Below are 16,665 nucleotides of genomic sequence, written 5' to 3'. Positions count from 1 at the left end.
CACGGAGTACATGGCACTACACGTTGTGATCGCTCCTTTTCTCGCATTCGGCGGGTACTTCTTACCCGGTTTCTCATCTAACACGAGTTCAGTTTACATGTACTTTATACTGAGAAGTGACATGACCGCTGTGTACTCCGTACATCCGAGATTATGGTGCTTTGGTAGCGTGCTATTCTATTTTGGTTATCCAACGCGGCAAATCGAAAATGTTTCTGAGGTATGTCGGAACACCGTGGCCCCTGGTCGCTGCGGAGGTTCGGTTGGTTGAAACTTGATCGGCGATATGCTGGTTTGATGCCAGTGTCTTATGCATCTTAAGGAGAAACTACGTCGACGTCGACTTACAGATTATCGATGCAGCTCTCATTTACAATGATCAATTGATTGATGTATGTCACCTAGTAGGAAATTGAGAGAGCAGAGTGACAATCATCATACTGCAGGATAGATCTATAGTACTCTGCGCCAGCAAATGAAGCAAATGAAGCAATTTAAAGATCGACGGGTATGGCGTTGAAGTTATGTCCCTGGCATACCATCCTTTCTTTCCTCTCAACTCTGTTACTCCGTGAACTCTAGAGAAGTGCGTTTGCGATCGCTGCATTTTGATCATGTCTATCATTCAATTGCCTCATTGGGAAGTCCCTTACTTGGATGCGTTGTGTAGTACAGATACGCCACCCTTTACTCCTATTTTCATCTTCACTGCCTCGACTTCAGATTTCCGGCGCCCCAGTTCGCCCACGAGGCTGAGATTCTCCGTCCGCCAAGTGGAGATTATTTCAAGGACCGAAATGTAATGGCGTAGAGTGACCGCCGAGCATTGTAAACGCGTATTGAATTTGCGTGTCTGGACGGATTGAGGTAGTGAGCTGCATAGTCCGTTATTGAATAAGAAACGCCTCAACCTTGGAACTATACCCCTGTGTTATAGTTCTGGAATATATGACAACATCACTGGGTATACTGTGAATCGTTCGGTCGGGATGACTCTGATTGTAAAAACGGCCAAGTCGCATACGCCAATGGAGTATTTCCCTACGGAAAAGGAGGAGTGGGACCCTCATACTAGTAATTCACCCTTTGGTGGCCTTACAGAACGTACGGAGTACTGGGTCAAGTAAGGGGATCCCCGCGTCAGCCCCCGAAATCGTAGACATCATTTAGTGGGACTAGATCGGTACTATTGGCGGAGGTTTTACGGGAACATTTGAATTTGTCGCATGTCTCCAAGAATATGAGACCTGACGTGCATGCAATTTATGCTTTATTCTTCAAAATTGAAATGGGAGTTGGATCCGATCATCTCGCTATTGAAAACCTTATCTTGGATTATGAAGTCGGCGACAAATCATCTCTCTCGGGTAAGTTGCACAGGGAGAGATGGAGTAAATAGTTCCACGTAGTAAGACTTGCGTGTGCAATTGATAACCTCGGTGAGCAGCAGCATATAGATTGGGGGGGGGGGGGGACCCGCAATCATTAATTACGAATTAAGATGCGAAGATGAGATGTAAAGAGGAACGCGTTTACGGGTGAGAAACCTTTTAATCAAATCATGTTCCATGGAAATGGTTCGGGTAACGTGGGCCGTGTTCTTGTAAAGAGAGACAGCGAGAGCGAGAGAAAGATTGAACCAGCTTAGGCAACTAAATCTAATCCCCACATGGAAAGCGAGATGAGAGGCAAGATCCCTGCAAAGTAAAGGAGGCTCGGGGACCGAGGTGCTGGCTATTGGCAGCCAAGCGGAAATAGATATCCACAGTCCAGCTGAGGGCCAGCGGGGGTAGAATGAAGTCAATGACCGGGTTAATCCTGGGCAATGAGCCAGTCAGGGAGCGTAGATTGCAGGAGAGACCCTGGAACGCGACCGTATCAAAAAGGGCCTAGAGTAGTGAACCATTCCCGCCAACGCAGCGCTAGTTAGCCCAGGGGCAAAGGTCGCCTTGACGGGCCAACGAGAGACGATTTGGCACTGATACGCGGTACGAGTCAATCAGAAGCAATTTGGGGCGGGAATTTGCTCGTCCCCCGTATTTTTGTTTTAAGTGCTTGAAGGTTGGGGTTTCAAGGAGACAAGGAGAGTATCAGTAGAAGAGGAAATGGAAGATATCATTGGTAGAGAAGCATTGAGGTTATTCTTATCCTTGCTGCAGAACTCTATACACATTGTGTTTTAAGCCATCTTGTGTTTAACTTATCTTTTGGTAATGAATGTCTGTAGTGTATCTCCCCTTCTTTTTAAAAAAAAATCATTTTTAATAGGAGATGGGATGATCTACGTAGTACTTCTCCTGTGATGGAATTATGGAGTAGTTGATTTTACTATAATTTAGTTTGTACCAAACTAGAGGATCCGAAAACAAGGACATAGTACCAAAATGACCAGGAGAAAGTACCGGATTGGGTGATTTTCGAGAATCTTCAATGGCTTCCGAATTACCTAGTGTATGAAATAGTATGGAGTACTAGTATCGTGATATATGGGGCAAAAATGACTGGGTCGCGACTCAACATTGAAACCCTGTAACATTTGAACATTTTAAATCTCCAAGATTTGAACCTTTCCCAAAAATTGTAGACGTATCTTGTACTCTCCGTACTTGTGTATTCCATACCTATCAATAGTTTAGGCATCATGCACATGAATTGAATACAAAAGTTTGAATTTCTGTCGCAGTAGATACATCGTTGGCGGACGTAATGGACCCGGTTTCCCACGCGAGCAAGGACCACTAAGGGCTCAGACCGCACTCCAGTCTCCTGAGGCTACTCCTTTTTTAATTAATAGAGGGAACAATACATAGAAGTAGAATAAGATGGAAAAAAGGATTCAATTAATGGAGACTAACAAATAGGAGAGATCTGATGAATATGTATGTGAAATTATCGAATCTCAAATTTGCTAAGATCAATTTCGGTATTATGGACTCCGTACTAGTATTGGAACTTGGACCTTGGACCGGGTAAACATGAGGGCTGGAGTGGAGGTCGGTGTAAACCGTGGTTAGGATCATTATTACAGAGTTCTAACATTTAAATCAGGGCAACATTTTACTATGTAAATTATGATTATGAAAAGATAGTATAATAATGAACTCCTTTAATAGAATAGAATATAGAAATTTAATTTTAAATCAACTGAATCTGGGACATTGCTTCAAGACGGTTTCAACCCATTTGTGCATCGTCCTTGCAGGTCCCAGAGCCGAAATTGAACCCCCGCCTCCTTACCATTACGGGAATACTGGGAATACTCAGATACACTTAGATACACTCAGATACACATCGCGGTAATCCAGGTAATCCAGTATTCACAAGGTATTACGAAGTTCAGCCTCCACCCCGTCATGACAGTACCGCACAGCTAGCTCCGTGTCTTCTTCTTGTCTCAGCTCTTCTTCTTTTCTTTCCCACACCCGCCTGGAGAGAGAATCCTCAAATTCCTCCTCCTTGTACTCCCCTCCCCTCCCCTTCTCTTCTTCGATACCCTTTTCTTCTTTTTTCCCTTTCTCCCCTTGCCAATTTGTGGAGAGCACGGAGTCTGGTCGGTTGAGTTTCGTTAACACTTCAATCTGCACTGGAACTCCTGTCGAGTCGAATCCCCTCCTCGTACTCCGACGATCCTCACATTTTCGACGTTTGTTAGCTCAAACGGCGACCCTTTCGTCCTATCCCGTCCTTCGGTGCCTTCCTGATCCTCGGACTCTCGACGAATCCCTCCTGGTCCAGCTCCTGCCGGCTAGACGAGCGAACAGCGTAGGGACATCATTTCGAATTCGTTTTCGGATGATACGAGAACCCTTTGTTTTCGCTTATTTGATTTAATTGTGGACGAGTTTGTTTGGGTAAGTTATTGAGAGTGAAAAAAAAAATTGGTCGTGCAAGTGGTTGTCCAGGTCCGAATGTCGAAAACTTCAAGGAACCGGGTTGAAATATCGTTGAATGGAGATCTGACGGAGATGCATTGGAGATATTGGAAATGGGACGACTTTTGCTTGAGAGGGGAATAAGCAGATTTAGGGGTATATTATCAGACTCGGTCATCAGCCTTGAAAATTGATGTGCGGTCAAATATTATACCCCAAGATCAAGGACCCTGAAATATCAGGATAGCCGAACGCATCTATGCGGTTTCTCATCAAGTCGAAAAATCAGTGTGAGGAGGGGTATATGGGTACATCACTGGCCTCTGGAAATCAGCACTTTTTTTTTTTTCGAAAAGGATATCTTGATCAGGGGTGGGATTATATCCGACTGCCAGCGAGAACTTGAAAGGAATGCATTTCTCCAAGGTCTCCGTTCAAGATCCGGGGATGACAGGCTTGTTATTCAACTTGAATAACCCTGTCAATTGGATTAAGGCAGGACCAACTTAAGGGGCCTTGAAAATCCTAAAAGGGACTTGGACACATACCATGAGTCGAGGATCTACACCTGGGCAACACATACCACTTGCACTTCTGATTTAACTCCAATCAGAGTGAAAGCAAGCATACTGACAGCAATTTGCAGAATCGGTTGAGTAACTTGACTTTTTAAGCGTTTGATCCTGCACGGATGATTCTCTGAAAGTTTGTCGAAATACTCTTTCCTTCACCAACTTTCCCTTCTTTCTTCAAACCGCTTTGAGGTTCATCTAGAACACGTTAACTCGTGAAGTGTATGTTCCAATCATTCTTGTCGCATGTTCTCCCCTCCCCTGACGATCGTCAACCCCCCCTACATAGGGTCGTCCTGTGTATCCTGCACTCCACATTCCGCAGTAACAGGCCTAGGGGTGAAAACGTTAACTCGTGCTTCATCTCTTGGACTGGTATCCCCAAAGAATCTTAATTCATTGGATCATTCCTGCTTGCTTCCTTAGCCTAGATGCCAGGCTTGCCGTCACGGTAAGGGTTGCATTGTGCCCTCTGCCCTAAGGCTTCCTACTGGGTTAGTATTCTCCGAAGGAGTCTGCACACCCTTTGCACTGGCCATTGATATCAAATGCCTTTGCCCGTCCTTTTCTCATTTTGATTCCATTCCATTTCGTCTTTCTTTATCCAACAATCATTGCACCTTAATCTTAATCATTAATTGCATCGTCCCTCATTTGTCATCGTCAAACGTCAAACGTCGTCGTTGCCTCACGCTAATAACTTAATTTCCTCTCAACAGCTTTCAATCCTTTTTGAAGATTTCCTCCTAGCACCTTCGGCTTATTCCTCTCAGCATCTCTGACTATTGTCTTGACGCTGGTCCACTCCTTAATTTACCCCAACCACCCAGTCATTCATTTGAACTCCCGTCTATTTTGACGACTGTCATTCTCTTAATCACCCGTCGTTACCTGCAAGACCACGCTGTCTTTCAGGTTCACTCTTTCGGTTCAAGGTCTTACGCAAAGTTTAATCATATCTTCCCCCCCTCCCTCATCATCTTCTTCTCGCTTAACCCACTGTCTCAACTATGGATTACATGCGCCCCCACTCCAGCTTCAAGCCCTGCGATACCTTCTTCGTCGAAGATGACTACCGTATGCGTGCCGAGAAGCAGGCCCAAGAGGAACATGATAAGCTTGTGAATCGAGAACGTCAGTATGCTATTGCGGATCGACTCTCTCGTCTTACTAGCGATGAGCTTCGTGATGATGTGCTGAGCCACATGATTGAGATGGATGTAAGTACATATGGGTTCGATGTTATGTGTTGCATCACGTGATCATATACTTCCTAACCAAACCAATCAGATAGCTGACATACTATACAACAGGGTCAAACCCTTCCGGATGTCGAGTCGATTGATATTCAGACCGAGATTCAGTGGTTCATGCGTCCTTACCTCCTGGACTTCCTCATTGAGGCCCACACTGCCTTCCAGCTCATGCCGTCGACCCTTTTCTTGGCCATCAACCTCTTGGACCGTTACTGCTCCAAGCGTGTGGTCTACAAGCGTCACTACCAGCTGGTTGGATGTGCAGCTCTCCTCATTGCTTCGAAGTACAACGACAAGAAGGACCGAGTCCCCACTGTCAAGGAGCTGAAGTCCATGTGCTGCTCTCTGTATGATGATGACATGTTCATCCAAATGGAGTGGCACGTTCTGCAGACCCTCGGCTGGACCATTGGGCACCCGACCGTCGACAGTTTCCTCCAGATCGCCGTTCTTGACGAGTCTTACGACCCCGAGGTGGAGCATATGGCTCTCTACATCCTGGAGATTGCCCTCTTCCACCGTGACTTTGTGTCCAAGTCGTCGTCTGAACTTGCCCGCGCTGCCCTGGCTCTGTCGCGCTGCATCCTCAACCGTCCTCAGCCTCGTCACACCCACTGGGCCTCCCAGTATGACTCGATGACTCTGGTCGGTCTGTCCCAGCAGCTTCATCAGCCTTCCGTCGTTGTTGCCCGCAAGTACGCCTCCGCTCATTACTCGCGTGTGTCTAAGATCCTGGAGAACTTCCTCAAGCGTCAAGCCTCTATGGTCAACTACTCTCGTTGCACCCCACCGGTCGAGACCCCCCGTGGACTCCAAGCCGTACAATGGTGAAATGGGTCTTGCCACCCCTCAGAAGGCTCAGCAATTGACTGTTCCTCACGGATATCTTACCCCTCCCATCACTCCCGAGAACGCCGCTTTCGCCCAGGGTCAAATGTTCAATCTCCCCACTGTGAACACCTGCTCCACATCAGCCGCCGTTTCGTCTGAGATGCAGTACATGAGCACTGACGCTTATCAACAGCAACAAGATGCCATGGTCATCACTCAGCCGCAACAGCACCAGATGCAACAGTATGCTCCACAGGCTCAGATGGTCGTTGACCCGGCCTATGCTGGTGTGATGTAAAAGAGGAAACGACAGAAGAAGCAGCCTTCCAAAAGTGTTTTTTGGCGTCTTGCACATAATTCTTCGGTGCATCTTTCTTCTATTTCGCCTGCATAGATCTTTTTCGAAGGAGCGTCTGCTTTCATGCTGGTTCGGCTCGGCTAATACCACCCTAATGTCCTTGTGCGCTTCGTCAGAGTCGACCCTGTGTGCTATCATCTCTCGACCACTCTCAACCATCCCCCCTTTTTTTCTACCTTTCCGATACGCTTTGCATTCGGCTCTGGTCTTTAATGACTGGAGTCCCGAGACCAGCCTTTTCTTCCTTTTCTTGTCACAAAAATTGCATACCCCTCCTTTTCCTTGTGCCCATCATATGAGGGCCTCTATCCGCATTTTTGATCACTTTACCAACATAGCATTGCACGAGCGAGCCTTTTCTGTTTATTTTCCCGTTGATTGCATTTGACATTACCCACAAACAACTTCACTTCTCTCAGTCGTGGAATACTGACAGGATTCCCGACTCATTCTTCTTCTTCTTTGCTGCGCGCCCGTTGGCGCTGCGCCTTTGCCTCCAACTCTCGACGATCTTTATCGCAGCTCGGCTGCTTCAACCCGCCTTGTCAACACCATTCCCCCAAACAACTCCCCATTCCCCTCAGAAAAAAAAGCCTTTCATGTGTTTAGCCTTGTGCCTGCGGTTGGTCCTAGAGATCGACTCGGGTGGATGATTTCGAGTTTCTTTGTTCGAAAATTGTTTCCTAGCTTGCTGTCTTAATTGACGGCTCGCATGTAACGATTAGTATTTTGAGGAGACTTCACTGTCCATGGCCACAAAAAAAGCAAAAAAAGCGAGAAAATTCTGCAAAAAACAAACATTGCTGTCTCCTGGGGACTTATGACATTTACTGTCTGAGATTGAAATCTTCCCCAATTTGCCCCCCTTTGTGTACCTAGCTTTTCCCACGACACTTCTCTTTGTCTGTTCTTTGAAAAGCTGACAAGGGTTAGTGGTTTCTGTGATTCTTTCTGTGGATTTGATATCGTCTACAATACCAACGAAATCTCATCCCTGGTACTTTTACTTATCATTTTTCCTGTGCCTACCTACTAGTAGTAGATTATTCTTGTAGACCATATAGAACTGCCAGTAGCTTTGCCTCAGTCCAAGGTTTTCCTACATAATCAATACTAGTACCTGACCCATCCATCCGAAGTCCGAGTCTGAGTCCGACATCTGGAAATTCCAACATTGAAGGTTCCCGTCCCATTTTAACCCTGGAACATGAATATATAATATAGACTCGGTCCGCACCTTGACTCGGAGCCGCCGAATTCAAATGCCACTGACAGTGGATGTTCTTCCACCTGAACGTTAAACAACTTGAATACTACTACTACTACTACTACTACTCAAGTGCTAATACCTACTAGTACCTACATCTATGGATAACATTTTTTGAATAATATCATAATTCAATTGAGCTTAGTAGTTCTATCATATCTACTCAACCAGGTACCTGCTAAGTTATGGCGCTCTAGCCTTCAAGTTATAGCTTGTTAATGGGTGTGATTTTGTGAATGCAAAGAACTTGAGTTGAACCTTGGAACTTGAGCTATCCAGAGGATTATTGCTACGAGCTTGAAGTTTGGGTTGTTCACAGTCCTGTAACAGGCAAGAGTTGGCCAAAGTGTTGGCTCTGTGACTGACTGCCTCCATCGATGATAATATGAAAATCAGTATTCCGAATCACGTTGTCCCGAAGGACTTTGATTATACGTTTCTGGTACAGCGATAGGTCATCGAGGTCGCTATTCTCGCCGATCGCCTGCGCAATCAATTCGTCGTCCGACGTGGCGGTATTGCGACTCAAGGCTTCTCGTCAAAAGTGCCGTATAGATACTTAAGGCGAATATCCTCACAGTGATTTCGCATTCTGCGAACATCATTTTTTACGGTCTACTCAATCTCATCAGCGCCAAATCGAATCACTAGAGGTGGACGAGTTAAGGGTAAATGGGTTGGCTCGTGGGATATGTAAATTGTCCTCAGCGTGCTCTGATCCCTTCGCCCACACCTGGGTCGGGTTTAAAATCGCAAAATCTTTCTCGAAGGTGGCCCCAAACTCGAGATGCTGATATGAAAGGCTTCGAGTCCTAGGTAAATATGATGGGCTCAAGCGCATCCGCATCGTAGACAATTCCCAACTGGGTGAAAAGCAAATACTTCGTGGACTCATAAAGTTCTCGATCTTCAATTGGAGTCGTGAACGGAAGATGAAGGCTCTTGACAACGTCTAAGCTTGAAAGCGTCGTGGGTTTCTCCGAGTGAGCCGTGTTTTCGTGATTTGCTCTTTTCTCATCCTCTTCCAACTCGTCAATCATAAGATCCCAGATTGAAAGATGGATGCTTGATGCACGGATCAATTGCGGTTCGAGTTCGGATGAGCCCGTTTTGGGCCACACTTGCATCACTGTTGGAGTATGCAAGCTATCCAACTCGACCATTTCATAGATGAGTGCAGATGTTTCTTTTGTCTTCAGGGAGATTCTCTTCGCGAATCTTCCGGTATTTTTGATCGACGATTTTGTTCTCGACGTGCCATGGTAGAAGTCACATCACGGTTTTGGGCTTGTTCACAATCGTGTACCAAGCGAGAGTTGGCCAGAGTATTGGCTCTATCTCAATGTTTTGTCTAGCTCGACAACCTGTCCGCCTGCTCATTTGTTGCGGCCATCGGAGAAATTTGATAGCTTCGACTCCTTCTGTACGAGAGAAATCAATACATGAGGCCCAGCACGTTTTTTCAGTGCCTGGGGGTCCCCCACAAAGGGGAGAAAGAAGTTGAGGATGGTAAGAGAAGTTGCGCGAATCGTTCCAAGAAATACAGATGATGGAAATCGGATGGATGTTGCATTAGGTCCATTTCACCATGTTTTATCGGCCCATGAACAGCCTGCCCAAGGTGGCTCTGCGTCAGACTTCATGGTCAAAACATCGTGAGCAAGAGGGTAGGCTGAACGTCGTTGCTAGCGGCGTGAGCATTTGCAGTCTGATCATCAGGTCCGGGCGGGGGAGAATTGGTAATGTTTGAAGCGTTTGTGGTGCTCTCAGACTGAGTAGCGACTGTATAGCCTCTGTTCCTGTGCCTGGCTGCTCGTCATTGGGGATTGATGATGGAAGCTCAACCGAGTCTGACATCAGACCTGGGTCGTCAATTCGGGCCAGTAGGGCGAAGTAGAGCCGTGCTGCCGCTTTGGTTTGCCAATTGTATTCAAACTGGCTAGATGATGTTAGACTGATGAAGATGATATTTTGAGGTAGGACTGAGGAGATTATTTATTGAGAGTAAATTGAGGAATATGCTTCACTTACTAGCCTTGGAGCAACGGCTCTAAGTCCATATCTCTGCTCACAGTAATATGAAGTCTCCAGCCGTCCGAAACTCACCAATGAGCATCTGCAATTTTACCAGTCCCCTGGGGAATTTGAGCTGAGATGTTCGGTTCAAGAGCACGGTATGCGGCTTTTCCGTCGTTTTTGATTCTCTAAATAGCGGCGGCCCGCTCTTCAGAATCATTTGGAAGGTCGTTGAATTACTCCAAATTCATCTGGGTCAACCCTATCGGAATCTGAACAAGGATCAGCAACGTTGCCTGAAGTATTTTCAGGGACACTGGTATCTGTAGAGATCGGGCAAGTCATAGGTTCAGTGTAGGAAATATCAGGTATGTGAATATGATACACCTCTCAGGTGGAAGATGATGAGAAATAAGAAGTCGAAGATGGTGAGAAAGGAAGAATCAATGCGTTCATTGGAAAGGACATAGGACATTTTGAAGATTGGAACAAATGCCAGACCGTTGCTCCAGATCATTGGCCCACGACCAAGGGTGGGATCGTTGGCTTGATGATATCATCATCTCCTCTAATGTCAAAGCTAACGGGAAACTCACGGCCTCTAGCAGTTCCAGGGATGTCTGCTGGAGAATCAGGGAAGAGTATAGCTGACTCTGGCATTACTGGAGTAACTGGCGCCTGCTTGACGAACAAAGATGACGCGGTGAAGCTACCTAGGTATAAGGTAATGAAGCAAGGCTGTGGAGATGGAGCAAGTGGTGGAGCAGCGGAGAGGGTTGAGAGGAAGATGAATATACTCCAGGGCTGAGAGCTAAATAAGACACTGGTGAGAGTTGAGTTGTAGTAGCTAAGGATTGAACTAAGTACCTAGGTAGTATCCAAAGGTAGAACTAAGAGTTAGCTAATATTAAAGGTAAGAGATCTTAGCTCAAAGATAAGAGAAGAAAGGGTAACATTTGAGAAAAGAGGAGTTAGAAAAGGCTAGATAATACATATTAAAGGCTTATTTATACTTATACTAGACATAAGAAGGAAAAAAGGGTAAGAAGTAAGTCTCTCTTAGCTCTAGTAATAGGATATTTTATGAGTCAGAAATTACCTATGATTACAACCGTATTCATTTTGAGCCTTTTATCTCTGAATCTCCACAAATCAACATTGGTTTCGTTGGTTCCTTTATGGTATTCACCCTTGTACCTCCATCTCGGGCATCGGATCTATGGTACTTTGCCGCTTTATAGCCACTATATCCTCAAGTTTCAACTTCGTTTCTCCTGGATCCCTTTGAAGTGTGGATATTGATACAACCCCATACTCTACACTGGGATTATGGCTCTTTCCAAGGTCCTCATAACTCAAGACTGTTCCAAGGAGCCCCAGATAGATGTTTGTACGCTACCCTATTCCCCCTCTAGACAACATATCACTTAGAAGATGGCTTCATCCCCTTTAGCCCAAGATCTCGCTCCGAGTCTTATTGATTATTCCGATCCACCACCAAGTCAAAGCATCAGGTCCTCCAGAGTTACCAGTAATTTCTCCAGTTCCTTCACACAAGATCGAGATGCGATCTGCGGCGATCATGATCCTGCGTTCTGCTGGGCGTGTGAAAGCCCCTCGGCTCCGACTGGTCGCTGTCACGTTCTAGGGAAAAATGATATCATGGTATAGTAACCATATTAGCATCTATCTTCTTGGGCTGTATGTACTGACGGATTCATGTTCTCTTAGATCGATTATTTCGAGGCATCCAATCTGATACTGTCAGACTACAACTCCAATGAAATTGCCAAATTTGTTTTTCTCTGTCCAAGCTGCCACTCTTCATTCGATCGTCATGACAGTCTGGGGTTTATTTTCTTTCCGACAGATCTCCAGTACTTCATCGATTATGAGATCAGAGACCGCCAGGAACGCGCGACTACAGGTCGGCCGCGTCGGGTACCAACAGAGTTTGAATATTACCAACACCAAAAAGACCAAAATATCATTTCCCCGAGTGGTACATGGGGCTTGTATTCGAGAATATGGTTCCATCTCCGAGACCCACTGGCATGCGAGATCAGCCCAGTGCCAAAAACTTGGCACGGCCGACCCATAAACGCCTTGCGACGTGCGTTCCCCCTGCCCTGCTCTCCCCAGTTCTACGGGCTTCCAGTCAAAACACGGGAGCAGATAAAACAACTTGCAGACCTCTACTTTGATCCAGACAGCCAGGGCCTTGAGCCATCGAATTCCTACGTTGGTTCTCAAGATGATGGTCAGAATCAGACTGGTTCCCAAGATTCTAAGAATGATAAGAGCAACACTATCAGTAAAGATAAAGGTTCACCGCTCGAGGTGGTATCTTCATTGGAGCGACGTAGGACTCGAAGTCCGAAGAGGAATGAAGAAACCAGCGAAAGGTCATCAAAGCGCCGAAAGACAGCACATGAGTTTCTCTCGCAGTCGGAGCGTACGCTGAACTCCATACTCCCATCGCAGAATCAGAATGACCATACTCAGAAATGGTTGCTTGAGTCTTGATTTTCTTTTAGTTGGAGTGTCTTTTTTCTTGCTTTTGACTTGGCTAGGAAACTCTGTTCAATGAACACCGTGACCATATATCCTAATAAAATTTTAATTAAGCACCCATATCTATATAATCAGCTAAACTGTTAGTCCTACTTCGCTCTAATGAAGATGCCTGCAGTAGTGAACCTTCATCTTGACTGACAGTGTTGCTCTCTTCATTGTGAATCTTGTGAAGCAGTCTGATTCTGGCTGGTAGTTCTGGGAGTCGTCAACAAAGTAGAGGCTCCAAAGTTGTATGATTTGATCCCCCTGGTTGACTAGGATCAAGCAGAATTGGGGTAGCCAATACAAGATATTTCGGAATGGATTTGCCGGTTGCTGTCGCCTAAGTGTCAGGTGGGACATTCTGGGTATGCAGCCATACCCCCCAATATAGATCGATCTATTCAAATATTTGTAGCGTCAGGGGAATTCGGGGTTTTGCGTTTTCGATATTCGCAATATTCAAATGCTGTTGGTAGAATGACATGGTCAAATAGGAGCAGTATCTAGGTAGTCATGCGTCTCTGGTGGTGTTAAATTTCATATTCGATGAAGATGCCTACAGCGATGGAAGTCCGTCTTTGCAAATCCGGGATTCACACAGTGGTTGAAGTCATGGTGACAGTTTTGGCAGAGGGGAACAGCATTGAAGACGCTATGGATGTCGGAGCTTGAAGGTATAGGTAAAATTGGCAGTCTGGTAACTTGACTCAGAATCCTGGATCTTGGAGAATATGAATCTGTCAGTACATATAGCACAACATTTGAAGAGATAGCAAGGCACAGACACTTGAACTCTTTACCTCATTTATCAGCCTCTTCTTTTCTCACTTTTCACCTTCTTCAACTTCACCATCTTCCTTTCTGACCATTTCCAACTCCCAACATTCTTTCTCATGCTCTTCGAAGTCCGCCTTACCATCTCCCTTTCTCACCCTCTCTAACTTCCTTTCTCTGTGTCTACCTAGTAAGGACTATTAAAGTCAACACGAACTCGGTCTCTTAGCTCTGGTGACTAGACATTTTGCTAGTCAGAGCCACCTTCTGATTTCCTATTTAACCATTTCCCCCCTCACTTTCTACTTTCTTTCTTCACCACCTCTCCAACTTCCTTTCCGACTTTCCTTGCTCATCACGCTCTTCGACCTGTTATCTCTGTGCTTGTCAGTTCCCTGGCTATTAAGTTATAGCTGGCAGTCCTCTTGACTCCGGTGACAGGACATTGATACTACACGTATCTTTTAGAACTTTTCAACCCTCTTGAATTCACTTCACTTCACTCCATTACCTTCGACTCTCTCTGTGACTACCTAGTAACAACTATCCAAGTCAACACGAACTCGATCTCTTGGCTCTGTAACAGGACATTTTGCTAGCCAGCATTTTTTAATACTTTTCCCTCATTTTCCACATCTTGCTTCAAAGGTATGTAAACAGCACGCTCGCTCATCTCTTTCCCCCTCGTGCCTCTTTAAGCCCTCCAGATGTTTCCTACACTCAATACAGTCCTCTTGTCCCTCACCCTTATTCCAGTGTTGCAAACATGGCGCGCCAACCCTCTTCGAATCTCCTGGACTTTACCTTTCCATGGGTCCTCATCGATGATAAAGCTCTTCCCTTGACCGAGGATCGCAATTCTAACCACTCTTTCGTCAGCTGCACCATGGCAGCGGATGATCTCTACTTTGACCCCGTCATTGAGGTCTGTTTCGAATGTGCATATCACTTGCCTGTCCCGGCCAAGGAAGCTGGAGATGAAATTTACCAAGGCTTGGATGATCGTGATGAACGCGTCGACGAGAACGGACTCCGATGCTCCCAGTATGCCTATGTCGCCTACATGGCCCGGAACGTGAAAAGTCTCAAAGTGATTACTGTGGAGCGCACAAGCGACGATGTAAGTTAAAGACACCGATGTTTACTTTACTTTACATCCAGTTGAGTTGGAGATATGATACTAACCTTCTTATAGAACATCGACTTGCAGGAGTTAGGGTTTTCTCAGGCAGTCACTGTGGGAGATCGGGTCGCTCTTTCCGAGGCAGAACTGAGCAGTCTTATTCCAAAAGGCTATGGTCAGAGTCCTGTGCATATCCTCCAGATCAATGTCGAACACACCCAGACGCCTTTGGTTGCAAATATGCACATCCCAAAACAACTGGGCGAGCAGAATGCCAGATGAACTCAGATCAGGGATCACATCACCAATTCCCGCACTATCAACCTGCTGCGGCCCATCGACAAAGACACCATCTATGAGATCATCGATCGTATGAATAATGCCTGGATTGTACCAGTTGCACCTATTGATTTCAGTGATTTCAATGCGCGCTCGCGTGTCGCATTCATGCACCGAGCCGAGTACAGGGCAGCTCTCGGATACGCAAACACACTCGAAATTCCCAAGGCCGTGCGTCGTTTTGTTTTTGCTGCCCATGATGAGCTCAATTCTCAGACCAGCAATGAAGTAGATGAACTTTGGAAATATCTCCTGATGCAACGGCCCTCCGATTTTCACCATGTAGATTTTTTTGGAACGATCAGAGGATCTGGCTTTGATTTTTCGTCCACTACGAATGACTTCAATCGCGATCAAACCGCAGCGTTCACAGAGCTTTCCGATATGCCAGGAAAGTTTGTTGCCCTAGAAGGACCCCCCGGCACCGGCAAAACACTTTGGGCCTCGCGTATTTTGGTTCCTCTGGTACAAAATAAGAATGAGAAGACTGGGAACAAGCACCAGATTCTTGCAATTGCTGCTACGAATGAGCAGACCGAGAACCTCTTCATGCGAATCGAGAAGACCCTGAGAGAAGAAGTGCAGGAGGACAAGGAACCCGCCGCTGTACGACGTTTCCCATGGTCATATGTGGAGAGCAATATCGAAGCACTTCAGGACGTCCAGAATGCTGATGTTGTGGTTACCACTCAATTCGCATCGTGTCAACAGTGGATTCGTGAGAGTCTCAAGCCCAGCCATATCATCATCGATGGAGCCAGCCAGATCGCCGAGCCATTACTTTGGCCAAACCTTGTCTCGACTGCAAACAATGCTAATTTCGTGGCGATGATTCTCATCGGTGACCATCTTCAAGTTCCCCGTGTGATTATGGAAAATGCCAATGAGTCCAAGTTTAAGGTTCAGCTTGAGATGTCTTATTTCCACCGGCTGGTTGCAAGTGGATTATGTCTAACAATCCTACGACAGCAACGAAGAATGCACGGAGACATTGCAGCTTGTCCCAAGCATCTCTTTTACGGAAGCTTTTTAACTACGCACTTCCTGGGAAATGAAAAATGCCACAATCTGTCGCGCTTGATCCGTCTGTTCAACAATGAGTTATTTAAAAAGAAGTTCAACGTTGTGGTCATAGATAACCCTCATGGCAAGCAGAAGGTCGACGACAATCGCGGCTCCAATTCGAACGAGAAAAATGCTCAGGCCGTTGTGTCCCTGGTTACTCTGCTTCTGATAATGCTGGGTAACGTAGTGAAACCCAGCAATATCAGCATCTTGACCTTTTACAACGCTCAAAAACAGCTGCATGAACGAAATATGCAGCAGCTACAGCAAGAAAAGCCTGAACTCAATGCGGACAAGATCAGAATCTCAACTGTGGATAGCTTTCAAGGAAATGAGGCAGATATTGTTGTTCTTGACTTTGTCGTGACCGACAAGCCAGGCTTTGTGACCGACAAGAGGACGCTTGGCCAGTGCACTCACCCGGGCGAGGTCAGGTTGCTACATGATTGCCTCCTTAGCCGCGACTGGCAAAGCTTGCGACGATATGCTCAGAAGCAAAAGCAACGATCTCAAGTCCATTCTGAGAGATTGGGAAGCGCGTGATATTGTTGTCCAGTACAAGTTCATTGAGAAGCACAGCGAGGGATGGATTGCGTCGCAAATAGCCAACAGAGCTAAAAGGGCTGCTGAGAA

At 46.0% G+C, this 16,665-nt stretch overlaps 6 protein-coding genes across 6 annotated transcripts; 3 read left to right on the top strand and 3 right to left on the bottom strand.

The window, feature by feature from the left end:
• Positions 1-5,454: 5,454 nt before the first annotated feature.
• Positions 5,455-6,829, top strand: N7483_000203 (cyclin family protein; the record flags this gene model as incomplete). Its single annotated transcript, XM_057083641.1, has 3 exons — positions 5,455-5,664; positions 5,758-6,395; positions 6,451-6,829. 3 exons carry the CDS (start codon positions 5,455-5,457, stop codon positions 6,827-6,829), a joined length of 1,227 nt encoding a protein of 408 aa, XP_056949790.1.
• Positions 6,830-8,968: 2,139 nt separating this feature from the next.
• N7483_000202 (uncharacterized protein) lies at positions 8,969-9,319 on the bottom strand (the record flags this gene model as incomplete). The annotated part of the gene is made up of 1 exon (XM_057083640.1): positions 8,969-9,319. The coding sequence occupies one exon, from the start codon at positions 9,317-9,319 to the stop codon at positions 8,969-8,971; it is 351 nt and encodes a 116-aa protein (XP_056949789.1).
• Positions 9,320-9,788: 469 nt separating this feature from the next.
• On the bottom strand, positions 9,789-10,216 carry N7483_000201 (uncharacterized protein; the record flags this gene model as incomplete). Its single annotated transcript, XM_057083639.1, has 2 exons — positions 9,789-10,095; positions 10,188-10,216. 2 exons carry the CDS (start codon positions 10,214-10,216, stop codon positions 9,789-9,791), a joined length of 336 nt encoding a protein of 111 aa, XP_056949788.1.
• Positions 10,217-10,685: 469 nt separating this feature from the next.
• N7483_000200 (uncharacterized protein) lies at positions 10,686-11,293 on the bottom strand (the record flags this gene model as incomplete). The annotated part of the gene is made up of 2 exons (XM_057083638.1): positions 10,686-10,885; positions 11,272-11,293. The coding sequence occupies 2 exons, from the start codon at positions 11,291-11,293 to the stop codon at positions 10,686-10,688; spliced, it is 222 nt and encodes a 73-aa protein (XP_056949787.1).
• A 2,978-nt stretch (positions 11,294-14,271) lies between these two features.
• On the top strand, positions 14,272-14,910 carry N7483_000199 (uncharacterized protein; the record flags this gene model as incomplete). The annotated part of the gene is made up of 2 exons (XM_057083637.1): positions 14,272-14,625; positions 14,701-14,910. 2 exons carry the CDS (start codon positions 14,272-14,274, stop codon positions 14,908-14,910), a joined length of 564 nt encoding a protein of 187 aa, XP_056949786.1.
• A 90-nt stretch (positions 14,911-15,000) lies between these two features.
• On the top strand, positions 15,001-16,575 carry N7483_000198 (uncharacterized protein; the record flags this gene model as incomplete). Its single annotated transcript, XM_057083636.1, has 1 exon — positions 15,001-16,575. One exon carries the CDS (start codon positions 15,001-15,003, stop codon positions 16,573-16,575), a length of 1,575 nt encoding a protein of 524 aa, XP_056949785.1.
• Positions 16,576-16,665: the final 90 nt, after the last annotated feature.

This window comes from Penicillium malachiteum, assembly GCF_028827825.1.
Source record: "Penicillium malachiteum strain IBT 17515 chromosome Unknown utg000001l:1.0-8184562.0:1.0-8186909.0, whole genome shotgun sequence".
In the NCBI taxonomy this organism is placed as follows: domain Eukaryota; kingdom Fungi; phylum Ascomycota; class Eurotiomycetes; order Eurotiales; family Aspergillaceae; genus Penicillium; species Penicillium malachiteum.
This window is presented reverse-complemented; position numbering and strand designations above follow the sequence as displayed.